Source organism: Telmatherina bonti (assembly GCF_933228915.1).
Source record: "Telmatherina bonti genome assembly, chromosome: 6".
Taxonomy (NCBI): Eukaryota; Metazoa; Chordata; class Actinopteri; order Atheriniformes; family Telmatherinidae; genus Telmatherina; species Telmatherina bonti.
In genome coordinates, this window is record NC_136624.1 from 31,750,949 (window position 1) to 31,778,448 (window position 27,500).

The window sequence follows — 27,500 nt, forward strand, 5'->3', positions numbered from 1 at the left end:
CAGTTCGCCATCTGACTCAACAGATCCTTATTGGATGGATTGGATAAAAGATTAATCTATCTTGGTAAGAAAAAAAAAAGCAATGGTGCCTTCAATCCCTTTAAATTCACCTTAATTTCTAAAAATATGCACATAAAAAATACAAATGAACCTCCTCACATAACATCAGAGTCGAGGTTCAATGGGTCAGAAAAATATCAGAGCCCAGTTTCACTCTAACTTGAGATGGGATCTTTTGCAGAATAGAGAAGACAAATGAATGTACACGCAGCGATCACACATACAAGAAGGAAAATACTACCTTAGTGGGCTCACAAAGAAAGAGTCTAATTAGCAGCCTGGTGCGTGATGCACTGTTGGAGCTGCGGAAGAGAGAGTATTCCTGAGCTGGAGGGAAGGAGGAATCAATAAGAACACCACAAACACTTCTACCTGCTATCAGGCTTTCTTACTGCATCACTGGACTGTCACTGAGAATAGGAGATTCAGACCATTTTGGCCCGGAGTGATTAAAGCCCTGACATGCTTAAATGTTTACCATGTCCTCTTTAAACTTGCATGTAAGCCAAAAAGATGAAAGAGCAGGCTGACAGTTTTTTGAAGAAAAGCATGCTTACTGAGCTTCCCAACAAAAAGCACAGACATCCATGCGTTGAGCTCCAGGTGACAAAATCAGGGTGACATTTCAAGCATGGATGCTCTTCTTTAGACCTTGGGAGCATTAATGCTAGTGTGCTGACTTTATTCTCAGTTGATTCTCATTTGGTATGTTGCCATGACATATGTAGATGAGATCTAAAGTCCACCTCCATGTTTCTACTGTTGTATCGCACTGCATTTTAACTGGCCTTGCTGTGGTGATGGAGGAGTCTTAACTGGCTGCACATGTGAAAATGTGGATGAAAGACACGCCTGGTCAGGCGTGCAGAGGGATCTAACGCTCTTGCACCATGCTTATTTTTGGCTGCATTCCCTTGATTTAACTTCAGTTACTTTCATTATAAATTATGAAAAGGCATGAAGCAAATTAAAGTAAATGTGCCTTGTACTCAAATTTTTGGCCATTTCAAAAAGAAATGAATGAAAATAAAGTTAAGAATATCCAAGCTAGGCAAAGATTAATCAAAGTGTGAAAATATTGTCAGAATTAAATTATATAAACTGCCTGTGTAATGCTTTTAAAGGTATATATTAATCTACAATCATGCTCTTATCATTAAATGCATTAAAGATGGCATTCAGAACAGTCTTTTTTTTGCTTAGACATAAACATTAGGCATTAAATCCACTTCGAACAAAACCAAAGATGAGGCTTGAGGTGATGATCAGAAAAATAAGAGAGTAATAAGTACTTTATATGTGGTGTATCACAGTATTTCTAGGGAAACCTGGTACAACAAACAATAAAAGAAGGCTTTATATGAAATTTTATGAAGAGTTCAGCGTGTACGCAGAGCTTCAGCACATCTCGGCCATCTCTTTGTATCAAAGAACAGAAGGAGGTGATGAAACTGTCGTCATAGAAATCTAAATATAGCAACGTGCATCTACAGGCAAGTGTTCCCTCCACAGACTGTCGAACGGCAAACTGAGGAGATAACAGGCATATTAAGTGTAAACATATAATATGAAGCATTGCGGGTCAGAGGCTGCCTCCACCTCTGGATGGATGTTTTCTGTTATGCTGAGGTTATTATTTCTGAGAGCCCTAGCGGAACAAAGGCTGGTGTTAACCAATAAAAATGTAATGCGGGGAACAATGCTGAGGAATGACAGCATTAATAATGAAGGGGATTTATCTTGCACACGCCACAACCTGCCTTTTAAAGCACACATTCACACAAAGAGCAGAGAGGTACGTTCCTCCTCCGACGAATTTTCACCAGCAATCAGTCAGAGAGACGGATGCTCCTTACAAACTCGCACATTTCACTTATCGACTCTCGCTTCGTTTTCTGGGCTTTGATGGCATCGCAGCCGCTGCTATTCTGCAACATCCCACGCAGAAATCGCTGAACAGAAAGCAGTTAAAGGAGTCCTGAGCCTTGGAGGCAATGAAGATGTAGAGCTGCTGAAGAGGATCAAAGCAGGAACTGTCCTGCCACACATCCCCTCCACCTCTGCCTGCCCCTGGGGCTGGTTAAAAGTAAAGGTGGGTCTCTGTAGAACCACACTAACCCTCATCATGACACTGCTAAACATGCAGGTGGACAATGCTTCACCTGGAGCTGCTATTGTAGAAAGCAAAGACACTCCAGTGCTATCATTGATGGCGATTGTTCAAGAAGGAATGACAAAAGGTTGATCAAATATGCTCTCTGTTTTAAACCAATTCACAGTTGATTTTTTTTTTTGTTGCTGTTGTTTTTCCGTATTCTGATGCAGCTTGGAAGTGCCATATGTTCAAAGTTTCCTTTTTGATCCCACGCACATTCATTAAGTGCACGAAAATATGCTTAGCTGCAGACATCTGTGTATTTATCACACCTGGGTTAAGTATGGGGAAGAATTGTTTCCAACTCATTTAAAACAGCCCACTTTTCAACTCTATGCACTTAGATGCAATGCTTTCTTTTTTTTCTCTTGTTTCAAAATAAAGCTTGGTAAGAAGTTCTTGTTATGTCCTCTCTCTCTCTTTGGCAAAACAACAGCAAATGTCCAAAATAATAACAAAAAGGAAAGCATATTAGCATATTGCATTATTACATACGTTCTACATTGAGACAGCTAGGGAAGACAGGACACACGAAGAAAAGAAAAGAAAAAAAAACATCTCTGAACGACGCCTCTAAATAATCCTGAATAGATAATCAGATATCCTTGTACCCATTGAAAAGCTGCACCATCTACGGGCTCAAAGATTCCTGTTTGTATGACATCAATACTCTGTAGAACAAAGGAAAGCAAGTCGTTATCTGCAATAACAATTTAACTCTCCACAGTGATATGAAGTGTGGCATTTAGAAATGCCAGAATGACAGGAAGTGGAGAAAAAAAATGATCCACTTGAAGTGACCATTACAGGCTTTATAATTGCACAACCTTTGTGGCTTTTAATGGCTTAAATCAGTAAATGATCTTACAATTTTTTTATTTTTTTTTGTTAAAAAACATTTTTTCTTTCAAATAAATAAAAATAATCTATTATAAAAGTTGTGTCATTTTTTTTGCTGTTTTTATTGCTCTTTTTACTTGTCTTCTTGGGCATTATAACAGCAGAATGATGGTCTGGCTACTGTGTTGCTTTTTACAAATTCTATCTTTTTTTTTTTTTCTTTTTTTTTTTGTTAAGTTCTTGGGCTAAAAAAAATTAGCAACATCAAAAAAATCGCGAGAATCGCAATTGAAATGGAATCGGCACCCAAAAATTCAGAATCAAATTGAATCGGGATAAAAACATATTTTCACAGCCCTAATAAAGATTCCTGTCATATACCCTTCTACAAAAACATGGAGTCCCTAAATATCATTTTCTTAGTATAAAAAACACTAACAGTAATGAACATCTGGCTGAATGCTGCTGTGAGGAAACAATGTCTCTGGGATCCGATCACACCAGCTCACCCATGTCCACGGAGGCCGCCACTGGAACCCCACCCTCCCCTTCAACCTCTGTGCCAAAATAATAACTACCTTCAGGTTTCTGTCTCTGTTTCTGACTTAAAACTGCTGCAAGGAATCGACACATGGGGGATCCGTCCACATCAGGAGCCGCCCAAGAATGACCACCGGAGACACGGTCACAGGAAACACCCCGGCTGGGGCGGGCCAGGGCCTGCACAGGACCCCTACCAACAACCATGGCCAAGACAACCCCTGCCACAATGACCCCACAGATCATACAGGCGTAGCCCCCAACATGGAGGATCCCCATGAGAAAAACACTGAAGCTTAAAAAGTTCAAGACTATAACTCTGTAAAACAATAAGTAGAACAATAAGATTTAATGTAAGTTATGACCTATTATTATATCCAGCACGACTGTTTTTTCTCTCTTTTTATTGTTTTTAATTATTTTACTTTTTATTGTTTTATCATTTTACTGCTATTACACTGATTTCATTCTGTACTTTATCTAAATGTTTTACTTCTATGTTCAGCACTTTGTTGCAACTGGCGTTGTGTTAAAGAGCTTTACAAATAAAGTTGAGTTGAGTTTTACATGTTACAGAGTGTGGAGTGTAGTTGGAAGTGTAGCATATTTATCAGTGTGTCACAGAGTGTTGTAAAAACTTTGGTAGAATTTAATGGTGTACTTATGTCTGGACAATGCATTTAAGGTAGGAATACTCCTACACAGTTCAACTGGATTATTGAATAGCAGCTTATTTAGACTAAATGTTATTACAAAGGGATGTTTATATGGCAGGGTTTCATTCAGAGAAAGGTCCCAGTCGGGTTATCATTGCAACATTTCTGCTCATTTAAGTGACCGAGTGTTCAGTATGACAAGTTTTAACTTGGGAATTCAACTGCAAATGCAAAAAAAAAAAAAAAAAAAAAAAAGATCACACGAGAATCGATCCAATTATTGGACTTGCCGTGTTCAGAGGATTGCGATTGCACTGGCTGCATGAAAATAAAGCAAAGAAAAAAAAACATTAAAGCTAAAATCTGGTTCCTTTAACTAAATCTATCATTTTCTTAAACACTGTGTAATAGAAACTGACTTTAGTGAAGACATTAATGCAGAGCTGGGTACCTGTTTAAATTTTCTGGTAGAATTAAAGCACATACCGTATTTTTCACTCTGTGTAAATAAATGTTATAGAGGTAACGCTTCAAGGTTTTAACAGGAAGTAAGAATATTCTGATTATGGTTCAATAAAACATCTACTGATCAAACAACAAGCTACTCCATGTTTCAGAAATCATTTCAGTGACAGCTGTTTCAGAGAAGACGGGCTGCTGAGACTGAACAGACACATTTATTTTCACCCAAAGTCATTTAAAATGGAACTAAGAGCATCTCAGTTCTTGTTTACTCTGAAGACACACCTGGAATCAGCGCCGCTTGGCTCAACAACCTCTAATCAACACACTGCATGAAATATAGATGTGGTGCACAAGAAAAACAAATTTTCTATATTTAATTTAACAAAAAATTAGGATGAAAGAAGATGGAGAAAAAGTGCTGGTGAATAAATGAGTGGATGAACAGAGTGGAGTTGAGGAATCAACATTAGCACAAACAGGTGCAACTAGCTAAAAAGGTGAAAACAGAATTTCACAAACCGTTAACATCGGCCTCCGAACCTCAACACAGGGAAGGATATTTTCCACATTGTCATAAATGATAAACATTAATTATCAAGAACATATAGAGGTACACGTTTTAATAAGGAGTTCTCATGAAACACTGATGTAAAGTGAGCAAAACTGTCTTTTGTTCATATCACAGTCTAATTCTTTTCATTGTTACTTGCAATCATGGAGTCCTCCAGCAGAATCACAGCATCCCCAGGTGGAAGCTCACTACAAGAAAGATGGACTGCTTTTCACCTTACAGGCACAGAAACATTAAAACCCTTTCTCTCTCTCTCTCTGACATGCAGAGCCAGCCCTCACATTATTAGCTTCGCCCACTGCGCAGTTGTCAAAACAACAGAACCATACATCTTCCATTGTGGGTTGTGAGCCCACTTGGTGACATTATTCATTCAGACTGAGCTAAAAACAGGATATAAAACAGCAAATTGATTTTATGCGTTAATACAGAATTAGTTTAAACTTGTTTGATTCCACGATTTATGGTTCAGACTTTTTTTTTTTAAATCAAACATTTTCAAGTTTTCTGTTAAGATGCTTCTAGAGACAGAAATCCACCCAACTGAATTCATTAGGAATTGATGAAGGATGAAGTATTTTATCCATATCAGGTGTCATGCATTTAAAAAAAACAAAACAAAAACAATGCAAATATATTATATAATCCTGAGTAAATACCTTTTCCAAAGGGATCTTAGGTTGTGAGAAAAAATACATATATTAGAATCACTTGATGTATAACACCAAGGAAAGACAGGAGAAGTTTTGGATAAACCTTGTAAAGTTTAGACTATATCCAAGTGTGAACCTGAGCCCAGCAGAACATCTTCAGAGATACACCGTGCGCCGACGCTTCTGCTTCAACTTTTAAGAAAAAAGGAACAACCTTCAGAAGGAGTTGAGCAAGTCTTGTTTGAGATCTCTGAAAACAGCTTCAGGTCATTACCGCTACAAAAAGGAGCTTTAACCTACTTAACAAATAAACACAAAAACACATTTCAGCCCCCCCGCCGCCTTTTTTTTTTTTTTTTTTTTTTTTTTTTTTTTTTTAGCCTTATCCTTGAGATTTACAGGTTTAACACCAGCATGAAACATAGGAGATTGTGGAAAACTTGAAAAGGTCAAAAAACTTTCCATATATTTATTCTAAAACAACAATATAAGCAAATATATCAAAATAAATAAATAAGAGGTCATGTGTATTTTACAACAGTCAAATACCCCAAGGATGGTACAAACCCAAAATATTCTGGGGTGTTTATAAATATTCATAAAATATTTTAATTGTTGTGGCACCTGCGAGGCAAATGAAACCGTGATAATACACAGAAGGAAATGAGAGGAAGGAAGTGGCTTTTATGATGCTTTAAGCTGGATTCAGATAAACAGATTACTAAATGGATGGAAGCTATCAGCTTTTCATCTTCCTTCTGCTCACAGGGTCTATTCCAGTTTTGTCTGAGCCTCCAAAATAACACCACAGTGATTGTTTGCTTTGGTTCTTCAGATGCTGAAAAGGTGCCTTGACAAAGATCAAACAGGGCTTGCCCAAATCCTTTAATACACTGTGACAGCCACTTCTTTATCCTCTCATTTTTCCATCTGTCACTACCAGCTTTTTAATCAGAGATGTTAAAGCAAAACATAAAGGCCAAGATCTCACAGTGTAAGAGCTGGATGTCTGATTTTTAAAAGCCCCTGAGAAAAACCACTGAAACCCATCACACACATGTGATCACATTCATTTATGTTGTACAGGTGAGATAAGACTAAATAAAGCTGGTGTAGATATGCTGCTGTTGAGGGAGTTCAAGTGAAAGAGGGCAGCTCTTAACCTTGTTATTTTTACCTGAAGCACCGCGGGAGGGCAGGAGGTGTCGCAGGGTTAGACTTGAGATAATATTCAAAAGCTGCAAGGTGACCATGAGGCAGAACAAAACGACCCCCTCACCACTGTGTCCTCCTCAGTCTAAGGACCACTTACTTGCATGATATAACTTTTTAAACTTTGAGCATGTGTTTTGTATTTCTTTAGGTGGAGTGTTATTTTAAAAATGTATGCAAGCTTGTTGAAGAGATCATCAATCGGACTTTGCTGTAATTACAAGAGGTTATGAAAGATACTTGATTTGATCTATTTTATATAAATTAGAAGAGATGCTTCACAAAATGTTTTTTTTTATAGCTTTACTTAAAGTTATTGATGGACTGAAATGATTCTTGCTTTGTAACGGGATCTTGTTGTGGGAGGGTTTTCTGCTTAAACTAAAGTCAGACCACAGACGTCTCAGTGAAGGTGCAGCAGCTGCCTGGAAAACTGGGTATAAACAAGGAGATGACCAGTCAGCTAGCAGTCACATGGCAGCACCAACACTAATTAAATATAATTAATTTTTTTTATCATCAATCAACATTTTAACAGCTAAACTGTATTTTATGTCTAGAACATGTTGTCCTATTCTGAAACTATGGCGAAAGGTGAATTTTTACTGAAATGAGGTCAATAAGGAGACCAGAAAATGTTTTCCTGTCTATTTACCTGAGAGCTGGTTTCCTTGCATAGGGAGCTTTGGAAGCAGAGGTCAACAAGGGTTACATGGAACAATGTTGGGTTTTTTTTCCTCTCTTTTTCAACATTTTATTTGTACTAAAAAATACAAAACAAGAATAAAAAAGAAAAATAAGATCAAATTTAAGACATTTTAGGTTTAAAGACTGGAAAATGGACATGACAGTCGATTTATGATTTTTTTATTTTTTTTTTATATCTTTCTGAAATCAATTTAAACTATTTTTCTCATGTTAATTGGTTATATACCAAATAAGTAATAAAAAAAATTCAGAAAATGCTGGGTAATGTCATCTATTTCCAATCAAAATGCAAGGTTTTATAAAGTGAATTATCTCTAATTAGCTTTTGACATTTAAGTACATGGTATCTCCAAATCATTCTTCTGGATGAAGCAGGTCATTTCAGAAACTGCAACTCTCATTTGGTTTCGATTTCTAGGAAAAAAGCAAGATTGTAAATGCTCTACCTGCAGTGCTAAACTGCTTGCAGAGTTAACTTGTAGCTGGTAAAAATAGAGAAAATTACAGCAAGTAAAGAGCTATATATTTCTGTGAGTGGTAGGTGAAAATGAAAAAAAAAAAAAGAATTTATTAATGCACATATCCAAGTCATACAAATGTTGCCCTCCTTTCAAAGTTCTTCCAACTACAACACAACTTACTCAATTAATCATACATACAGTGTATATGCACATATTTCTCGCACATTCACACAGCATCTAAACCAAGCCTCTCCAAACCACACTCCATTATTCATTAGTCTTGCTGCAGCTGGTATGCTTAGTGCACTTGCCACTCCACAATTCAAACTGGATGCTAGTGTATTATTACCCTGCCTGCTGTAAATGGGCAGCTCCTAAATGACCTGCCACCAAGGGTCAACCAAAGGACCCTGCACTTCTGTCCGACAGCAGACAAGTGCAAGAAAGTAAAAGCATATGCTTTCTCTGTGGTGACATCAGGTACCTTAAAGCAAAGAGTAGCCCACAGAAAATGCTCCCTGACACGAGCCGTGATCATGTAACATCACTATCGCGTTAAAAGAGAACATTGTTGAATTTTAACAGCAAAGCATGCAATGGCTTTGCTTTTGGACTCTTTAATCCTTGTCTCCACAAATGTTGAGTTAGGCCAGGGATATACTTGGTGCTGGTGACACGTCTGTGTACGTATCGTGGCACTCACGCCTTCTCAGAGTACCTTTGGCACATTGACATCAGGTAACGTGTCACATGCAGGAATGACTTTAAGGTTAGAGGCATGAATGCGAACAAGAGCATAAACACAAGATTGGAGGCAAACACAATGGCAAATAGTTTTCAAAAGCGTTTCTCGGACCTTGCTGGCAACTACTGGCATTTTATAATTATTCCCCCACGTCGCACAGTGACAAACACTTGTGTTTATTTATATTTAGCAACAGATTGGTAAACCAAAATGTTGTTTACCAAAACGTCATGGAAATACAACATTACTGGTGGATTGATCACGAGTTCAAAGTCCTAGTGCTGTGTACTGCCCCCTAGCGGTGACCTCTAGTATTGAATGTTCTGGCTGCCGCATGCTTGTGTTTTGTCTGCAGGAAGTATATACAGCTGAACACAGCAAGTATATCCCAGCCCTTAAGGCTAGCATGTGAAGTACAGAGTTATGTATAATTGATGAAAAAAATCCAAATTTTAAAAAAATGAAAAGGATATAATGACTGTAAGCTGGTTCTTGAGGATTTGAAAAGTATATTATTATATATTGTAGAGATATTTTCAGTCAGACACCAAGTCATCTCTAAAGTAGCAGCTTCTGGTGCTATACCAGCAAAAGATCAAGAATCTGAGTTCTTCTTAAACCATGGTTCGGTCTCTCAAAGCACATTCAGCACACCATGCTGCACCATTTTCCAGATGTTGCTCTGGTAACTCCTATTAGTTGTTAAAGCTGAGGGCAGGAAGATGAAACCACCTACCTGTTGATCTCCTCAACCTCCCCGAACCTCTACTCTAGCCGGTGGTATTATGGGAAATGGGGCACTGCAAAACTTTTCAACTTCTATGTTGTGAGATGATTCCTAATTGAAGAGTTTGTTCAAATACATCCCACTGGGCCTCTGCAATATTAGGAGGTATGTCAATTCCGATCGCTAAAGTAATTTCTGTAACATTTTGGAGGCATTTTTAAAAAAACAAACTAAATCATTAAAAAAAAGACAACTAAGTTGTCTGGGATGAAATGAAAGTAAAAAAAAAAAAAAAAACAAAGTGACACCTTTGAGGGAGAAATGTGCAAAAAAAAAAAAAAAAGCTACCTTTAGTAGATTTAAAGATTTGTCTAGCTGGTGGAGCTGGTTACAATCAATAAAAGACGCCACTGGCAGTGTCCTTGCACCCACTTTCTGACTCTGAACAGGACACAACAACACATGAAGGACTCACTCAATACATTTAAGCACTTGTCCTGTGGCAAAATAACATCCTTCACGTCACTGATCATTTATGTCTCTGTGTAGGCAATTCATAAACTGCAGTTTTCTGATGAAATATAAAATCTTCATTGAATTAGAGAAGAAAACCACAAAATTTCATTCTTTAAATGTGGGTCAAACTTCCCATTTCCATCGTCATGAATGAGAGGTGACTTACAGCAGAAAATACTTTCATTTGTTCTCGATTTTATGATACATTTTCAGACCACAAAGGTTGTTTATCTTAACCTGTAGATAAACAGATAAAAGACGACATTGGGGCTTGCACATGCATGCAACTATACACAAACAAAGATAGAGCTTTATGCATGCAGCAAGATGGCCCTAAATGAATCCATGTGTGTAAATGTCATCAGTAAATGTCAATGGCTTTTTCAGGTCTGTCCTAAGGACATCCAGCCCAGGGTATGGGCCTCAAGACTCAGACATACCTTCATTTCCTACTACTTCATCTATTCTTAATGGACTTTAAAGAGCTCATCTGCTCACATGATGAATTAAACAACACATGAATGAGGGTCCTTCAACAAGCAGGAGGCAGAAGAGAGGACAGGCACAATCACAAGATTTCCCCCAAAGAACTGCCACTTTATCAGAGTAGAGGAGTAGGGTCTGTTAAGGTAAATAGTTTTTTATGGGGAAGGGTCAGGGTAAGAGCGGATTCATGGACCTTGATGGGACAACTACAGAGTGTACAGAAAGCCTTGCCTGAAAGTGGCAATGTGAGGCTCCTTGCTGGACCTCCATTTGTCAGTGAACATGTGGTGGTCAAGTTATGGCATCTGGGCCTTAGCCACGCTGAGTCCAAAAAAGTAACAAGGTGCCACCTCCAAATGGGTTTCACATCCTGCAGAAATGGCTCCCTGTATGCACAAACCAGGAGTAAATGTCTAAATTCTCGGCACAAATTATAACTTGTTAACAATTTGTCGGAGTGCATCAAGCTTAGCCCACGTCAAAAATCCCATTCGTAATGCTTGTGGACAGGATCTTGAGGCTCAATGTGCAGTGGGGGAAAAGAGGGGGTCTGGTTGGGAAACTCAGAGCTGCATCCCAGCTATTTGCAGATGACATGGTTCTGTTTGCTTCCTCGAGCCAAAATGTTCATCACACACTGGGGCAGTTTGCAGCTTAATGTGAGGTTGTCCTGCTTCCTGTTTCTGTTCTCTGCTACTGCTTTACTGCTTTGCTCTCCTCCTGCATGCATTTGTCTGCCAATATTCTTATCTTTCACTTCAAGATACGCATGTGCAGCAGCTCCCAGATACAGTCACTGGGATTGTATTTGTGGTAGGTTTGGTTGGCTACTACTATATTTTAGGACTTACAAAGTGGTCAATGTCATGTCAGCATCGCCTACAAATAGAAGCATAATCTATAGCTGTTCACATTCTGCAAAAAAAAAAAAAAAAAAAAAAACCTTAAAACTCATGACTTAAAACATATCAAACCCCCCTTTTCTTAGAAGGATTATTAATGAAGCTGTCTTTCAACCACCATACTTTCCTAACAGAAAATCTCTGCTTTTATATCTACCTGTTTGGTTGCTTTTGATGTTTTACCCAAAGCATGTGAATTGTCTTGTACATGAAATGTACAATACAAATAAATGAATAAATTTGCCCTGTCTTGCCTATTCAGGATGAAAGTCAGCCCCTCAGAATCTGAGACCATGGTATATCTGGGAGAGGATGGACGGCTCCCTCTGGTTTGGGAATGGATTATTGCGTCAAGTGGAGAAGTAAAGTATGTGATGATCTTGTTTAGAAGTAAGGGTAAGACGGAGTAGGAAATGGACCAATGGAATGGGGCGTTGACAGCAATAATGAGAGATCTGTACCAGTGTGATGTGTCGAACAGAGAACAATGCCAAAGGCAAAGTTTTATCCATTTATATATACTCTCTATATATGCTCCATTTCTCACCCGTGGTCACAAGACTTGGGGACTGAATAAAAGAATTAGATTACAGATACAAGCAGCTGAAGTAAGAGGGCAGGTGGAGGAAGCTTCATGTACTGCCACTGCTCCTCCATATTGAAATAAGTCACCTAACGCAACACTCTGACTCAAATTATTCCACTTTTATTAGGATACTCCTCCCTTTGGAGGTTTTCCGGTAGGAGGCTCTAGGGTAGACCCTGGATTCATTGGAAGGATTATATATTATATACCCTCTGGGCTCTGAACATCTAAGTATTCACAAATACAAAGTGGATGAATAGATCAATACAACATCATTTGCATTCTCTGCCACAAAAGACCTTCAGAAGGAATTTACAATCCCCCTTTTTCATGACAAACAGCAAACATTTGTTAAAGACAGAAACTCTTAATCTTCCTCTAAACACATTACTAGCACACTGTTATAATAATTACACTCATCTATTACTGCTTTAGGATGGATAAGTAGATAAACATAACTTGTTATTGTGTCCATACCTCAATATAGGACGACAGTCTGGGGAAGACTCTGTAAGGACCCAACACATGGGACAGATGGGTTGTGTATGGAAAGCTTGTGGTCACAGCATGGCTCACTTCAGGTAGAGAAAACACTTTGAAGCCAAACTTCTCATAGAGCTTCAGCAGTTCTTCATCTGGCTTCTCGTCACCCTCGCACAGGACACTGCCCGCCACGTAGCGGCATTTCTCTGGTGGCCTCTGAGTGGTCAGAGAGAGAATGAATAAACATAAATAAAATATCTACAAAGCCTTTAAGCACATTCTGACATTTTTTATTTAGTTGCATGGTGTTATACGTCAGCACATTTCTGTAGAGAAGGAGCTTTATCTGTAACATGTGTGTTTCAGTTTTCCAAGCATTTTTTTTTGTTGTTGTTGTTTATCTAAATGGAGCTACACAGCATTTTCTGGTGTATACATTACAATCCATAGCAAATTATGTTATTAATTATGCATGGGGGTATAAAAAGCCTTATTTCTCCTGTTAACCCTTCCCAACTCGACAGAAACAATAATAAAATTGTAGCAAGGTAAGCTGTAGTATGCTAAACTAATTGACTTGACAAAGTCTTAGACCTCTCTAGAAAAAAAAAAAACTGTTGTCCAATCAGTAAAAGGATCACAAAATGGAATCTTTTGCCTCTCTGCACAATGCCACAGCTGACTAAACTATAGAGGAACCGAGCTGCTGTGTGCTTTGGGCCAGCCTGGGCAGACAAAACATAGCAAGGAGAATAAATATCAATCATTCCACCACTGTGCATCTCCAACAGTCTAAAACATTATTGGGTCCATTGCCGACAGGCCCGGTGAAGGTGACGTCTTCGAATCAAGAGCTACACATTCAGCTTGTCTGCCTGCTAAACACATTTCAGTCAGCATCACAGACTGTTGGTAGAATCACGGTGTCGGGACATTCAGGTGTGACTGAAGGAACAAAGTGGAACTCTGTTGTCATTCACCTTTATGGGCCCAAAGCAAAATTTGATTTGGGGGACCCCCAACCACTACAGCACCACTGGTACCTATCACTTTTCTATGATCATTTCATACACTTTAGATGTAACACAGCCATTCATTGGCATTATTTGTAGTTAGTTCTAAGTGATAACAAGAGAAAATTAGCAGACATTTAAAGTAAACAAGTAAACCAACTTAATTAGTGCAAAACGTCAAATCTTCCACTACAAAATAGCTTAAAACCAGTTGATTTGTCTACAACGTCTTACGTTAGTGGACCTCAGAGATTCTGTGGTTAAAAACCGAGCACATGCAACTCAGGACAAATGGCTACTTTTTGTCTTAAGCCTTGGGCTCTGATGAGGAACATGACCAATATTATCATAGTTTTGTTGTTTCTAAGGGCAGCCCAGTTCAAACCTCAGCTGGTTGGAACTGTACAGAGAACATGCAAACTCCTCTGCAGAGTGTTCTCCCTGCGCATATAGGGGTTCCCTCCAGGCACTAAAGACTCCTCCAATCCAAAAACATGACTGTTATGTTAATAGGTCATTCTACATTGACCTTAAGGAGGAGTGTGAGCGTGCATTGCTGTTTGTTTATGTATAGACCCAGTGATGGACTGGTGACCTCTCCCTCTATGGATAAGCTCCAGGCACCAAGAGGGACTAACTGGAAAGTTTGATGCCAGGGTTTTCACAGCTGCCAGTTGTTTTGACGCTACAACTTGTTAAAAAGCATATTTCATTAATTCTGTTGACTGTTGTTAACACTTAAACATAAGAAAGTCCAAAGTTAGTGTAAAAGGTGTGTTTTCATATTTTAGATTTGGGTTTTGTTTTATTAGCACAAATAACAGAGGTTCCAACAAAATCAAGTGGAACACTGATTGACACAATACCTGTAATACTTACAAAATTATTCAAATACAGTCATTATTACATTGGCTCAGTATTTTATTAAAATATTACCTATTTTGTCTTAACGACATCCTAATCTTGTCTTCTCTTGGCATTCAAATTTCCTACCTGATGATTTTTCTGACTAAAACCCAGAAAAAAATAGTAAACTACAAGTTTCATCTATCTAATCCAGTTCATTCTATGCTAAAGGTGTGTACAGACCTGTTATTACAGTTAATAATGAAAAGGTCTTCCCAGAGAATGAAGAGGTCAGCTGAGAGTGCGAGGCTAAGAGGGAGTAATCTGAACGTTACTTGCATGGTTAATGCTGCACCAAACATGTGTAGAAGTAAAAATAGAAGCCTTTTGATTTAAACATGTGAAGACATTCCTCCTTCACATATTCTCTTGTGTCACTGTGTAGAAGGCTGCCAGCTTTGGTGAACATCTGAATCCAGATGTCCAGCAGCCAGGTCCCACACTGCATCTGGCAGCTCAAATTGTGCCTGCGCTCATTACGTAGGTCTACAAATGTTCCAGAAATGATCTTCAATTCCTAACATGAACACACAGACACTGCCTTAGATGTTCTAAATGGATTTATACTTCAGAACTCTCAGAATACTTCTGTTTTACAATGAAAAAAGTGGAAAATGCACTCGTCTTTAGAGCTTCAATTTTGAAAAAAAGGAAATATATGAAGTGCAACTACTTCCATTTAATAATGGAATTTAATGAATATAATGAATTTAATGAATATTTTATTTTGATAATAATATTGCAATATTATTTTTGGTTCAGTGACTGGACACCACCCCTGGGACTGGAAAGCATTGTTAGTCTTGCATAATGACTTTTAAAGACAGCAGACATGAGTTGACATGGAAGACTGATGTCATTCACTTAAAAGGCCATGCTGCCAACTTTATGTCTCATAATGTGCCCACATCTGCATACAGATGTGAGAGAGGCGGAGGCGGAATTGCTGAGGTAGCTGTCAGTCAGAAAAGGATCTGACAGAGATTCTCTGACTGGTGTCTGCTCGCAGACAGTTTCTGTCTGACAGCCACAGATGGCGAGTGGGAGCTGTTGTTAAGGAGCCACTTTTGCCGGTACGCTTCGCATTACTGCCCAGCACTTTCTAGACCTTGCCATATAATTTTAGATGTCTGCGTGTATGTTTTTGAGCTTTCAGAAACCCAAAGATAAAAAATAAAAAAAAAATCAATTATGATTTAGAAGATATTTATTTAGAAATATAAAAAAAAGTATCAGCAGTGATGATGTCTTGCTGGGAGACGTAAAGTGCAGTTTACTTGCAGGAGAATGACACAAAAGATTTCAGAAACTGGTTACATCACACCAAATCACACCTGTTCATATTTGCTAAACAAAATAAAATCGGTTGCAAAGACACAAACTGCTCGGCGTGGAAATATCTGAACAGTGAAGCAGTTTCTATGAAAGATCTAGAAGATCAGCTTGAATGTGAGTTTCCTGCATCTGGAGCTCATATTCAGTATGCTACAGTTAACGGATTACATTTTGGAAAAACCGCTAAAAACTCATTTGATTGTTTCAGATGCATCAGTACAAGTTAATAAATAAAAAGAGAAATAATATTCAGTGCAATGGAAATTTCAAAGTTACATAAAAACAAGTTTTAAGTAACCAAAAGAAAACTACATGAAACATTGATGATTCATGGTGAATCTAAATCCATTAACACCAGATGTAACCAGCGATTTATTTCCTTTTTCTTTTTTCTCCTTTTTCATTTTTCTTCAAAGTAGAAATGGAAATTTTAGTAAACAGAAAAAAAAAGAAAGGAAAAAATTTTAAAATCTTCAGGATTTAGAAGACTATTTTCAAAGACCTGCTGCTGGTTGCTGCTCTGTGGCCGTGGCTGTCTAAGGCTGGCACCGAGGGGGCACAGATGGGATCCAGCCACACTCATCTTCATGTCCCTCTCATCCTGCCTAATTATCACATCCAAAGTCACATCGTTCTCGTCGTTTCCATCTTATTTCTCACAAATAGAGCTATTTTTGACATTATTTCCTTGCTACTACGATGCTCTTTTCCCTCTGTCCTACTTTCTTTGTACATCAGCTCTTGAGCCATTATTCAGCATCGTGCGCCATGATGAATCTATTTGCCCCTAGACCCTAACTCTCTGTGCCTCTTAATGTCTGCGTTATGTGGGTAATGATAATGACTGACAGTGCCTTTTCAGCATGTGCAGATAATCTATACTGTCACCTGACACTGTGTTTTACAGTGAGTCGGAGAGCAAAGATTACGTGCGTTTGACAGAGAATTACTCATTCCAGACAGCTTGAGATATACTACATCTATTTGCAATGAAGCAATGAGTCACTGCAAACAAAGACATTTGCAACAGCTGTGCTAGCAATGTCAGGGTAAATTACTGGCACAATGAGACAATGAACGAATCCATTTTGCAGCCTTGTAAAGCTTGCCATGTGTAAATGTTTCCCGTTTGTTTTCTTCTTTCTTTTTAATGTCATTCAAAAACATTGTACCCAAGTTAAAGTTTTAAACAGACTGATGTTTTTTTTGCTTGTTTGTTTGTTTTTTTTAAATCAATAGGGATAGGAAAGCAAACATTAAGGCACCTTTAGGGCCAGGCTGTATGAATGAGACAGATACCATACAAAGTCTGATTTAGTTAATTATTTATCAATTTGTTATTAACTGGTTTATTATTAGTTGGATTATTATAGTTAATAAATTTAGTTAATAATTCCTGCAGTAAATTCTCATCACACAAGAAGGATTGTGTGCTGTTTTCGTAATCTATTACGTAATCTATTTCTGGGTGTGTCAGAGCTCCTTCCCACCTGTAAGAGAACAAATATCCCCTTCAGTTTAAATATATTTATTCATACTGAAATAATGCTGGAAAAAAATGAAGGAAATTTTAACAAGCATCAATGGTTGCCAGTTGCTCAACTTTCATTGTGGTGTTGGTAGAGGTATGAATAAATGCTGAAGCCTAAGATCTTTGTTGATCACATATAACATCTTTATCTGGATTCAGTAAACTCTTCCATCTTCCTAAACAGTTTACCGCAGATATTACATTGATTTACAATGGATTTGATGATCAATTACATTTAATTTTTTTTGCCATTTTTGGCACAAAATGTCATTTTCAGGACTAATAATCAATTTCGCACACCCTCAGCTGTACTTTGCAGATACCATTCAACTAAATGTTTGCATGATTACACGCTAAACTTAGCAGGACAAGCACAAAAAAAAAAAAATCACATCGTGACTTCATTAATAATTTATGACCTTTTTTTCTGTTTGCTCTCATCTAGAGATTTTTGTGCATCTTCCTCTCCTACATGGATGCATCAAATGTATGCCCTTGTCAGCACCACTTCTGTACATAGCTATTCCCTGTCAACACTGGTGGTCCATGATAAGACACAACAATAAGCATTCAAACACAGAGGGCATAACTGTCCACCCACAGCTTGCTTCACTATCTTCTATCTCACTGCATCTCATGCTCTCCACTCTGATAGACTAGAGTGTGTTAGCCAAACCAGTAGTCCACTAATGATATCATTCAGGCCTCTAGCCATCATTCACATCCCACACAGTGGCAAGTACAAACAACCGCCCTGACTGCATCTCATCTCTGCTTCCCTCCAGATAACATACCCCAGAGACTACAGGCAATTAGGAAAGGGAGGAACACCACTCTGTGTACTTGACTTGCCTGGACTTTTCCACCACAGTTTTGTTCGTGTCTGAAATTCTAACACCAGAAAAAGGCTGAAATTCTTGGATGCTGTCAACACCGCCTAAGCTGTGTTTCCAAAGCCAGCATGATTCCATTTCTCACAGGTAGCCGAGGAAAGTCGAGTATGGCATTTGATTGGCCCGGGTGAAAAGCAAAGTGCTTTACATACAGGGAAGGAGGACTGGGAAAAAGAAAAAGCCATGTTGTCTGATGAGTCCAGATTTACCCTGTTCCATAGCAACAAGTTCATCCTGTTCCGCAGAAAGAAGGATATATATGCTGTTTGTGGTCTTCGACATTACTCATAACGGCGTTCAGTACAGAACCGCTCCGACAATCACCATGAGGGAAATTTGACTCATAAGTATTTTCACATAGCAGACGTCATTGACAAGTCTATCATTTAACAAGCCACAAAGTATGCAGAAGCAGGATGGAAGGATGATGGATGACACAGTTAAACACAGCACTTTCAACAGTGGGGCTTTGAATGGCATGAAATTCCCACCGACATGCGTTCCTGTCAGTAAAATGACACTTTACTAAAATACTTTTCTTACTTCTTAGTTGCATAAAAAACATTCATTTGTTGAAGTTTGAAAACAATTATTTTTTTGGGCAAAATAAATTCTTCCAATACAACCATCAACTTCAGAGGCAGGAACCATTTCCCTGGTTGCCATGGTTGCAAAGAAACGTGACAACATTTAGTCACTTCCTGGTTGGCTTTAAGCAGCAACGTTGCTCATTTAAGATTATACATAAAAACTTCTTGGTTAGAATTAGAAAACAATCATGTTTCATCAATTGATTTTTAATTCCAAAATGACATTTCCAGGATTCAACAGACTCAGAAATGTGAAAGAGGCTTTCAGAGTGGAGTCTGTCTGTCCATCCATCTATCCATCCTGCATTCTCAGCAGTAAATCAGATTTTTTTTTCAGTAAGAGCTGGACTCGGCCAAGGTTCTTCTTTGTCACTAATTCTGGTTTTAACTTCTAAGGACCAAATTTCTAAACGCTTGCTACAATCCAAGCCGCAGAGGTTCCAACAAAATAGTCTGCAGTACCATTTTTGTGCCCAGACGGCACAAATTAATGAACCAACTTTAGGAGAGCTTGAGCTTCAGGAACTTTTAGTTTAACTTTCCCAAACAAACGGTACCATTTCCAACTCTTCCCGAATCAAGCCAAGTCTCCAAGGATCTGTAGGGAGAAAACTCATTTAAAAAAAGCAATTCTTTCCTTCAGGTAGCAAAGGTAGTCTCTGATGGATGGGATCTCTTCAGCAATAAAACAGTACACCAAACAGAAGTAAATCCCAATTAGCAGACATGTAATGAGGATTTACTCTTTTCATCTTTTTCTGCTCTTCGCCCACCATGTCTTCCTTCCTGACCATCAACATTTTGACTCCTTTTTTTTTTTTTTTTTTTTTTTTTTTGAGGAGAGCGAGGCCATTTACCAATAGTTACAGTCATTACGCTGCTAGGTTAGAGAGGACAAACAATCGAGCCAGTGAGGGCATACTCTGCCCCACTGCAGCATAAAGAAAGAATCTTAATAAGCCTACCTTGTCTAACAATGGACCATCTCCACTCATTAAAACAAAGCAGGCCAGTAACCTGTGAAGAAGCTCTGGAGCTACAATGACAGAGTGGAAGCCATTAACTCTTTTTAAATGAACCATATAAACAGTGTAAAGGCAGCACAACTATGAGGCTATACGCCTTCCATTATTTCTTCCTCAAATGTAGACACAATACTTATGTAAACATCCCATTTACACAAGTATTCACACCCTTCATTTAGTACTCAAGTGAAGCACCTTTGGCAGCAATTATAGCCTCAAGTCTTCTTGGAAATGATACCACAAGCTTGGCACATGTTTTCACTCATTATTCTTGGCAGAAACGTTTGAGCTAAAGCAGGTTGGATGGGAAACATCACAGCGCAGCTATTTTCAGGAATCTCATGAGCCGCTATACTGAGCTCAGATTCAGGCAGTCACCGGGTCACTCCTGGACTTTCACAGACTTTTCTGAAACTTACCCCTGTGTCTTCACTGCTAAAAGTTTCATGCTGGTCTGATCAGATCTATCAAGATGAGGTTTTCAATCAGGATTGCTTTTTTTTTTTTTTAATTCACATTTTATCTAGACTATTATGCCAGTCACTGTGAAATGGATCATCAAGTAAGCAAAGCATCTGACCCACTTCAACCAGTGATGAGGCTGCCTGACAGCAACTGAGACAACATAAAGCAGCAACCTTAAAAAAGTAAACATAAAGCCAACCAGAAAATATATAATAAAAAAACAAAAAAAAAAAAAAAGAACAACAGTTCCTTCATAACATGCACAAGGCTGGCTCCAAAACAATTACAATTCCCACAAACGCCTGAGTTAACATGGCCAGCGTTACAGCCGAAATACCTGTTTGCAGCCTTACATTTATAATGTACTTTCTATAAGGCATTTTCAGAGGGGTATGGAGGAAAATTGACAGCAGGACATATGAGAGATTAATGAATACAACTTATTTACAAGGAGCCTAGTTACACAGTTTATTATGCAAATGCATTGCTCTTGTTGATCATTCAAGGTAAATCAAAAACTCCATCGATATTTTGATTGATTGATTTTGAAAACCTGACTGATAATCAACAGTGTTGTGAAAATGAGAGTTTAGTTTGTTTATTTTTGTTTGGATTTCCATCCGCTGCAGCCAACACCTGCCACTATTCTTACTGAGGTCCATTTGTTCAGGACAATCAAACATCTATACAAATACACAACCAGTCAAAGGTTTGGAAACACTGTCCCATTAAACCTAGTGGGAAAATGTGTCCAAACTTTTGACAGGTAGTGTACATATATAGATACATGCCAACCCACAACACCTCAATGCATACAAACATCACAAGACTGATATCTTTGTGCACATATACACACACAAATGAAAGTCACAAATGAAAGTTTAAACTTACCTAAACAGATATAAATGATGCATGATATGTATATGGATACACACATACATATGATCATACTCTTACATGTATATATGAAATGAATAACTAGATGTTATGCTTTAAGAGATGCCATCATAATGTTACTTCAGTGATGCTATTTATTATTTATATGTAATTTAGATATTGGTAAAGTCATTTTCAGTTGCATATTTAAACGTGTTCACATGAATATTTATACAGATATCTACAGGTTTTAAGGATATTAAAGGTGTGCTTGTTTGATAACAATGAGTAGCTACTACAACAATTTTTTAACAATACCATAATCAGCTTAGTAGGGGTGGGGAATGGAATTGAAAAAAATTCAAGATCAGAATTTTTTGCTTCACAATTTTAAAATCAATATTTTGGTTAAAAAACTGATTTTTTTTTTTTCAAATAAATAAAAATTTCTCAGGTCTTTCTAGCTTATAAAAGAATTAAGTTATTTGGGAAATAAGCACCTTTTGTTCCTTAAAGGCAGAGTATGTAAGATTTCAAGGTGATTCTTTCCACCACCAGGTGGCAAACACCAGGTTGTGAGCAAAACCACAAAACTGCTACCTCCACAAACGACCACAGGTTGGCAGTAATGCGCAAAACTCACCCCTCACCCCTCCTCCTTGCCAGCTCCAATGAGGGCAGGAATTGCTTGTGAGCTGTAGCTCAGAGCCGCTCTGCAATAAATGGGCATATACTCACCCTACTGGTGGAAAAAAAGTAATTTTTTTTTTTTTTTACTGGTCAGAAAACATTCAAGAAGGGTCTTATTTATGTCATATATATTAATTATGTCATTAATTAAACTTGTAATTTAATACCGCATCAAATACGGACAGACTGGAACCTACATGTTTAAAAAAAACTATCTAATTATGATTGTAGTTTTTTTTTTTTGTTCATTTATTTTGAAAATATTAGAAATCTTACATACTCTACCTTTAAGTGTAACGATTATGAATTGAAAACTGGTTTGAATTACGAATTGATTCTGAATTGAAACGTCACCTAAAAAATCAGAACTGAATGAGTTGTTGTTAGATTCACATTTCTACAATTTAGATTCCATATTATGTTAATATTATGTTCTTATTTTTACATCTGAGTATTAAACATCCTGCTCAATTTTGCTGTATTTGAAGTTTCTTAGTTCCTTGGGTTGATGCACTGGACCACATGACTGAGCATTATTTCTTTCATTTCCTTGGTTTGGTAGAAATATTTTTCTCTTCTTCTAACTTTTGTGATCACGCCTCCCATTTTACTACAATTCTGTCAATATGTTTGTTCAAATTGATTTTTTATGTATAAAAATATCAAGAAGTTTGGTTTTTGTCATTTTGTGATTGAAATAAAAATTAGACATGACAAGTTAAAGCCATCATGCTCTGGTTGGCAAAGTGGCCTATGACAGAACTGAGCTTAAGAGGCAGTGCTTGGACTGGAACCTTTCTAAACCTCTATGCGGTCTTCACATCAGCATCTGCAGTGCAGCATGATGTCGCGGTAGATCATGAGGAAGCATGTTCTTTACGAGATATCTCAACCAAATCCTGTCTAAACCTCTACCCTGACAAGCAACAAATGCTGCTTTCATGAAGAATAAAGCTAAATTTGAGGAGAAGACAGTCAAACATCAGCTGTCGTCGACAGTCAAAATGGAAGTGATAAATGTACTCCTACAACAATACACACAACTGATTTTGCTGAGCTCTCTCAGTTCAACAAGTGCTCAGCTGTTGTGGTGAAGCAGAAGGTGTTCAGTGCACTTCTCCAACAAGCAAAGGACGAGACACATGGGGAGCGATAAGAACAGCAGACTACAGGATAAGCTGCACAAGAGCTGCCTTTTGCTTCAGTGAGTCAGAGAGATAACCTGTTGAAGGGGGGGGGGCTTCCTACCCTGCACCCATTTATTCGTCCGTCCATGGCAGGAGAAACTGCACTGACACTACAATTAACCTGCAACTGGCTCTTTGCAGCTAAATCACAGGAGCAGAGGTTGAAGTGAGACAAGTAAGCTATAAAAAATAAGGCAGTTTGCAAGGAAACAATCAAGTTTATTTGAAAAAAGTTTGGGGACAAAGCAAAATCAAATGTCATGCTGACTCACTTAGTATTAAGCCAATGAAAACATAAGTGCTTCTAATGACTGTGAAAATCAAATTAACAGTTACTTTAACTAAACATCAATATGCCCCAATTTCAAAGTGGCCCCTAATCAGATTACATCCCCAGCAATGTGATGACACGCATACCATAAAGGCCCCTGAAGTCAGGAGCAAGTGGAAGTGTGCTTTTCTGTCTCGCTTTCACCGACTGCAGCTCTGTCACTTTAGGCTGCACTTAGACATCGCTGGTAATTACAAGTGGCATCCGGGGAGTTCTGGCATGTATAATTACTAGTGAGAATAAACAGCCTGCTGGAGGCAGGACACGGTTTTTCTTTGCCATGCTTGTAGTGCCGGTTTACCACTTCTTAGCCAACTGGACATCGTGCGACACTCCTCCAGCCAGATGTCAGAGGGGCAGGGAGCTAATGGTCTCCAACAGGAAGTATGAATGAATTCCTCCTTCCTCAGCGCAGGCTCACCTCTTTTGTCATCTTTCAGCCTGTTTGCTCTGGTGAGAAATATTCTGCTGTGTGATTCAATGAGCTGTGCATCACAGATTTACAAGCCAGTTCAAAACTAAAGATTGATGATACACAAGATTTCAAGCCTTTCTTTACCTCCTCATTTTACTGAATAATGGGAACACATCAGCTTCTAAACATCTTTTTCTTTCTTCCAAATCGTTTAAGAAAAAAAAACTGTTCAAATTGACATCTGTACTGTATTCCTGCATGAAGAAATTATTTCTCCATTTAACAGCCTGTCTGGACCCCTGCCTTCTCATTTTGCAACTTGTCCCTCAAAACAGGTATGACCATAAACATTAATAGGCTGTTTTACTACAGGGAGAGCTGGCATGTCCACAATCATGCATAATATTGACTCGGAGACCCGTGGGACCAGACTTCAGAGTATCAGCGTATTTATTTCTCATTTTATATCCACTTTTAAAAGCGGCAACCTCTTACCAGAAGCCTCCCTTTCATGTTGCCGCTGTCGACAGACAGACAAGCAGCAGTAAAATGCTAATAAATTTTACCGGGAGTGCAGCGATGTGCAGTGCTCTGATCTGAAATTCCGATTGATGAACTGGAGCAGTGTGATGCTCTCAAGGTGAGTCAGGCTCCTACCAATTTATACCCCTTTTCCATGGCAGCTCAACACCTCGCCTCATCTCTCACTGCCACTCCCTTATATGTCTGCACATGACATTTCATTTTCTCCTTCTTGTCACTGGGGAGACATGAGTGGGTTTGCTTCAAAAGCTGAAACAAAGTGGGATTCAGTAGATCTAAGGATGAACCAAGTAGCCTCTCTTATTTGGCCTCAGTATAAACACGTGTTGTGAATGTTAGAAACGGCTGGATCTGCTGCGTAGATCCACCAGACCGGCTTTGATTATCAACTTGACAGTTTTATAGTTTTTTAAATTTGTGTATCTATTCAGTTTTACCATCTACTAATCCCAGCGAGACAATTACATTACATGTAGCTGAGTTTCTTACTCTCACATAGTTTATTGGACAGTTTATCCTCATGGCACACAAACTGGTTCTCTTCCCACTCCTCTTAATAAATTTAGCTCTAGAGGTTCCTTGTGGAGATGCAAGCCGGCGGGCTGCATGTGGACTTTCCATTTTACAACACAACACGGGGCAAAGCCAGCACAATCTGGTGATTTTGCTTGTACTTTATCCATTCTGACATTTATGCAGTGCTCACCTGGAAGCTACATTACATTAGAGCCCAATTCAACTCAGCCTTGGACGTTTATGTGAGTTTAGAGAGTAACATCCAACGCCGTGCGTCACAGTCCGCTTGACTGACACGTCAGCCACACTGCCACAAATCTCTGTGACAAGAACCCGTTCCTAAAAAGGGTCTGAAGCAGGCCTTACCTGCCTAAAGAACCACATATACACTAATAATGCTAAAATAATGATTAGTTGATGCTGGTTTTGACTCTCTGTGCTCAGGACAGACTCCTGCTCACGTTCACCGCAGTCATTAGACAGAAACCACATTACAACCTGAATATCTGCTGAATAGTTGAAAGTAGCTGCATGAAGTCGCACTGAAGAAGGGCCACGGTGACCAACTACTTATTCAAGTATGAAATTCAATTTTATTTCAATATGATAAAACCCACTGTTGACTGAGTCACACTACTTATGCAATTATAATAAATTAGGTATGAAGCTCTATGTGGTTTAAAGGATGCTTCCGCTTTCCACATTATTTTAACAGTAATGTCAATAGTGCCATCTAGTGTCCATCATTGATAACCACTTGTGGTGATCAGGACACACGGATAGGACAGTAGTGACCCCCTGAAGATCAGTGCTCAGAGCTCCACAAAACATTTCTGACTGATTTACAGAGAAATATTATGTTTTAAGAACATGCTAAAATGTGTAAACATCATTTCAAAATGGTGATTCCTGCCGAGGCGCAGAAGGACTAATGTGTGTGTTATATGAGCAAATGTAAAAGCCAGTTTCCTTGTTTTACATTTATATGTCTGAGTTTCCTTTTTATCCTGTCTTAGCAGCCGCTTTTACTCATTCTCATCCATTATTCAACACGTTAGATGATTTAAAACCAAGGCAAGAGAACAGAAACGACATCTGACTTATGTCTGAACCAGATACAAAGCTTTCCTTAAAACAGATCCAAGATACCTTGGAGATTGTCCAAAAGTAGTAAGAGTTCGACCTTTAACCCCTTCTGGACAAGAGCTCCCTGTGCAAAGGGAGATACCTGCATTATAGAAGATCTTTGAAAATGCCAGGAAGCAGAAATTCTAACATGTAGCACATCAATATGATGGGGAGAAACTCAGCTCAAAGACTCTACATAACCCTGCCACCAAAACAAAACACAATTCAAACCCCAAGCAATCATATGGAGTGTAACAAAAACCAGAGAACACGACTGCCCACTTCCAGTCTCTCTCATCAACTCTGTTAGCCAGCAGCCAAAGAGCAACAAACAAAAGTCATAAAGCGTCTCTTACTTGTGGCCAAAAGTTGTTGGTTTTTTTTGCTTTAATTTAATCTGTATTCTTCTGACTGCTTTTGTTTGAAAGGAGTCTTGAAGGTCCTGGTAGGTTACACAAAGATGAAGGGGGATATATATATATTTTTTTATTTTTTTTATTTTTTTTTTTTTAATGATGATACGGAGCATTCACTCTTCTTAGGATGTTACTTTCACTTCTTTCGGGTTATTCTCCTGACTCTGACCATGGACAGAGGCATCAATAATCAACATCAGCTGAGATATCTAACATCTGTAAAACTGCTCAAGTTAACTTTTACAAGCTTCTACTTTTGCACAGCTACTCATCAGACAGTACTTTACTAATTCCTGATGAACCTGGCTACTATTCTAAAGTAATGTGCTTTACTTTTAGGGGGTGCCATTAAAATGTTGGACTGTACTCATGCTGAAATAAACACACTTCTTTAGTCGGACACTTTAGTAGAAATCTCACATGTCCATACTTTATTATGAGACAAAAATTCTATGTAAAACTCTTGCAGAAGGTATAGGTAATTTTTTTTGGGGTGCATCATTCCAGACATGAGGGAGGAAAAATAGGCTTCACCAAGTAGAGGTTAAACCCTAAATTAGTGCATTACAGTCTGAGGCTGAGTTACATTAAACTAAGAATTACTGTGCAGTAAAAACTAAATTTTGACCAAATTTCAGTCATATCATTGTTGGTATGTGAATGAAGCATGAGAACAGCTGGCAAGTCCAGGTTAGAGTCTCAAGTGCCTTGTCAAGGGTTGAGATGTCACATATGCTGTTATTGACCCTATATTTACCTGAACATGTTCTGCTAAAATGCTAAACAATCAGATTTAATGGCTCCTTCACCTCCTTGTGAAGGAACAAAATTCTCTATGCATTTTCAGTTTGGTTTTCTAACCTTAACTAATAAT

At 38.4% G+C, this 27,500-nt stretch overlaps 1 protein-coding gene across 1 annotated transcript in view; it reads right to left on the bottom strand.

Moving 5' to 3' along the window:
- The window catches only part of tex264a (testis expressed 264, ER-phagy receptor a), a 73,871-nt gene that overhangs the window by 42,412 nt on the left and 3,959 nt on the right, over positions 1-27,500 (bottom strand). Inside the window, exon 2 of the mRNA XM_079242765.1 lies at positions 12,761-12,982. Within this exon, the coding sequence (XP_079098891.1) occupies positions 12,761-12,982 (222 nt within the window). The remainder of the gene's footprint in view (positions 1-12,760; positions 12,983-27,500) is intronic.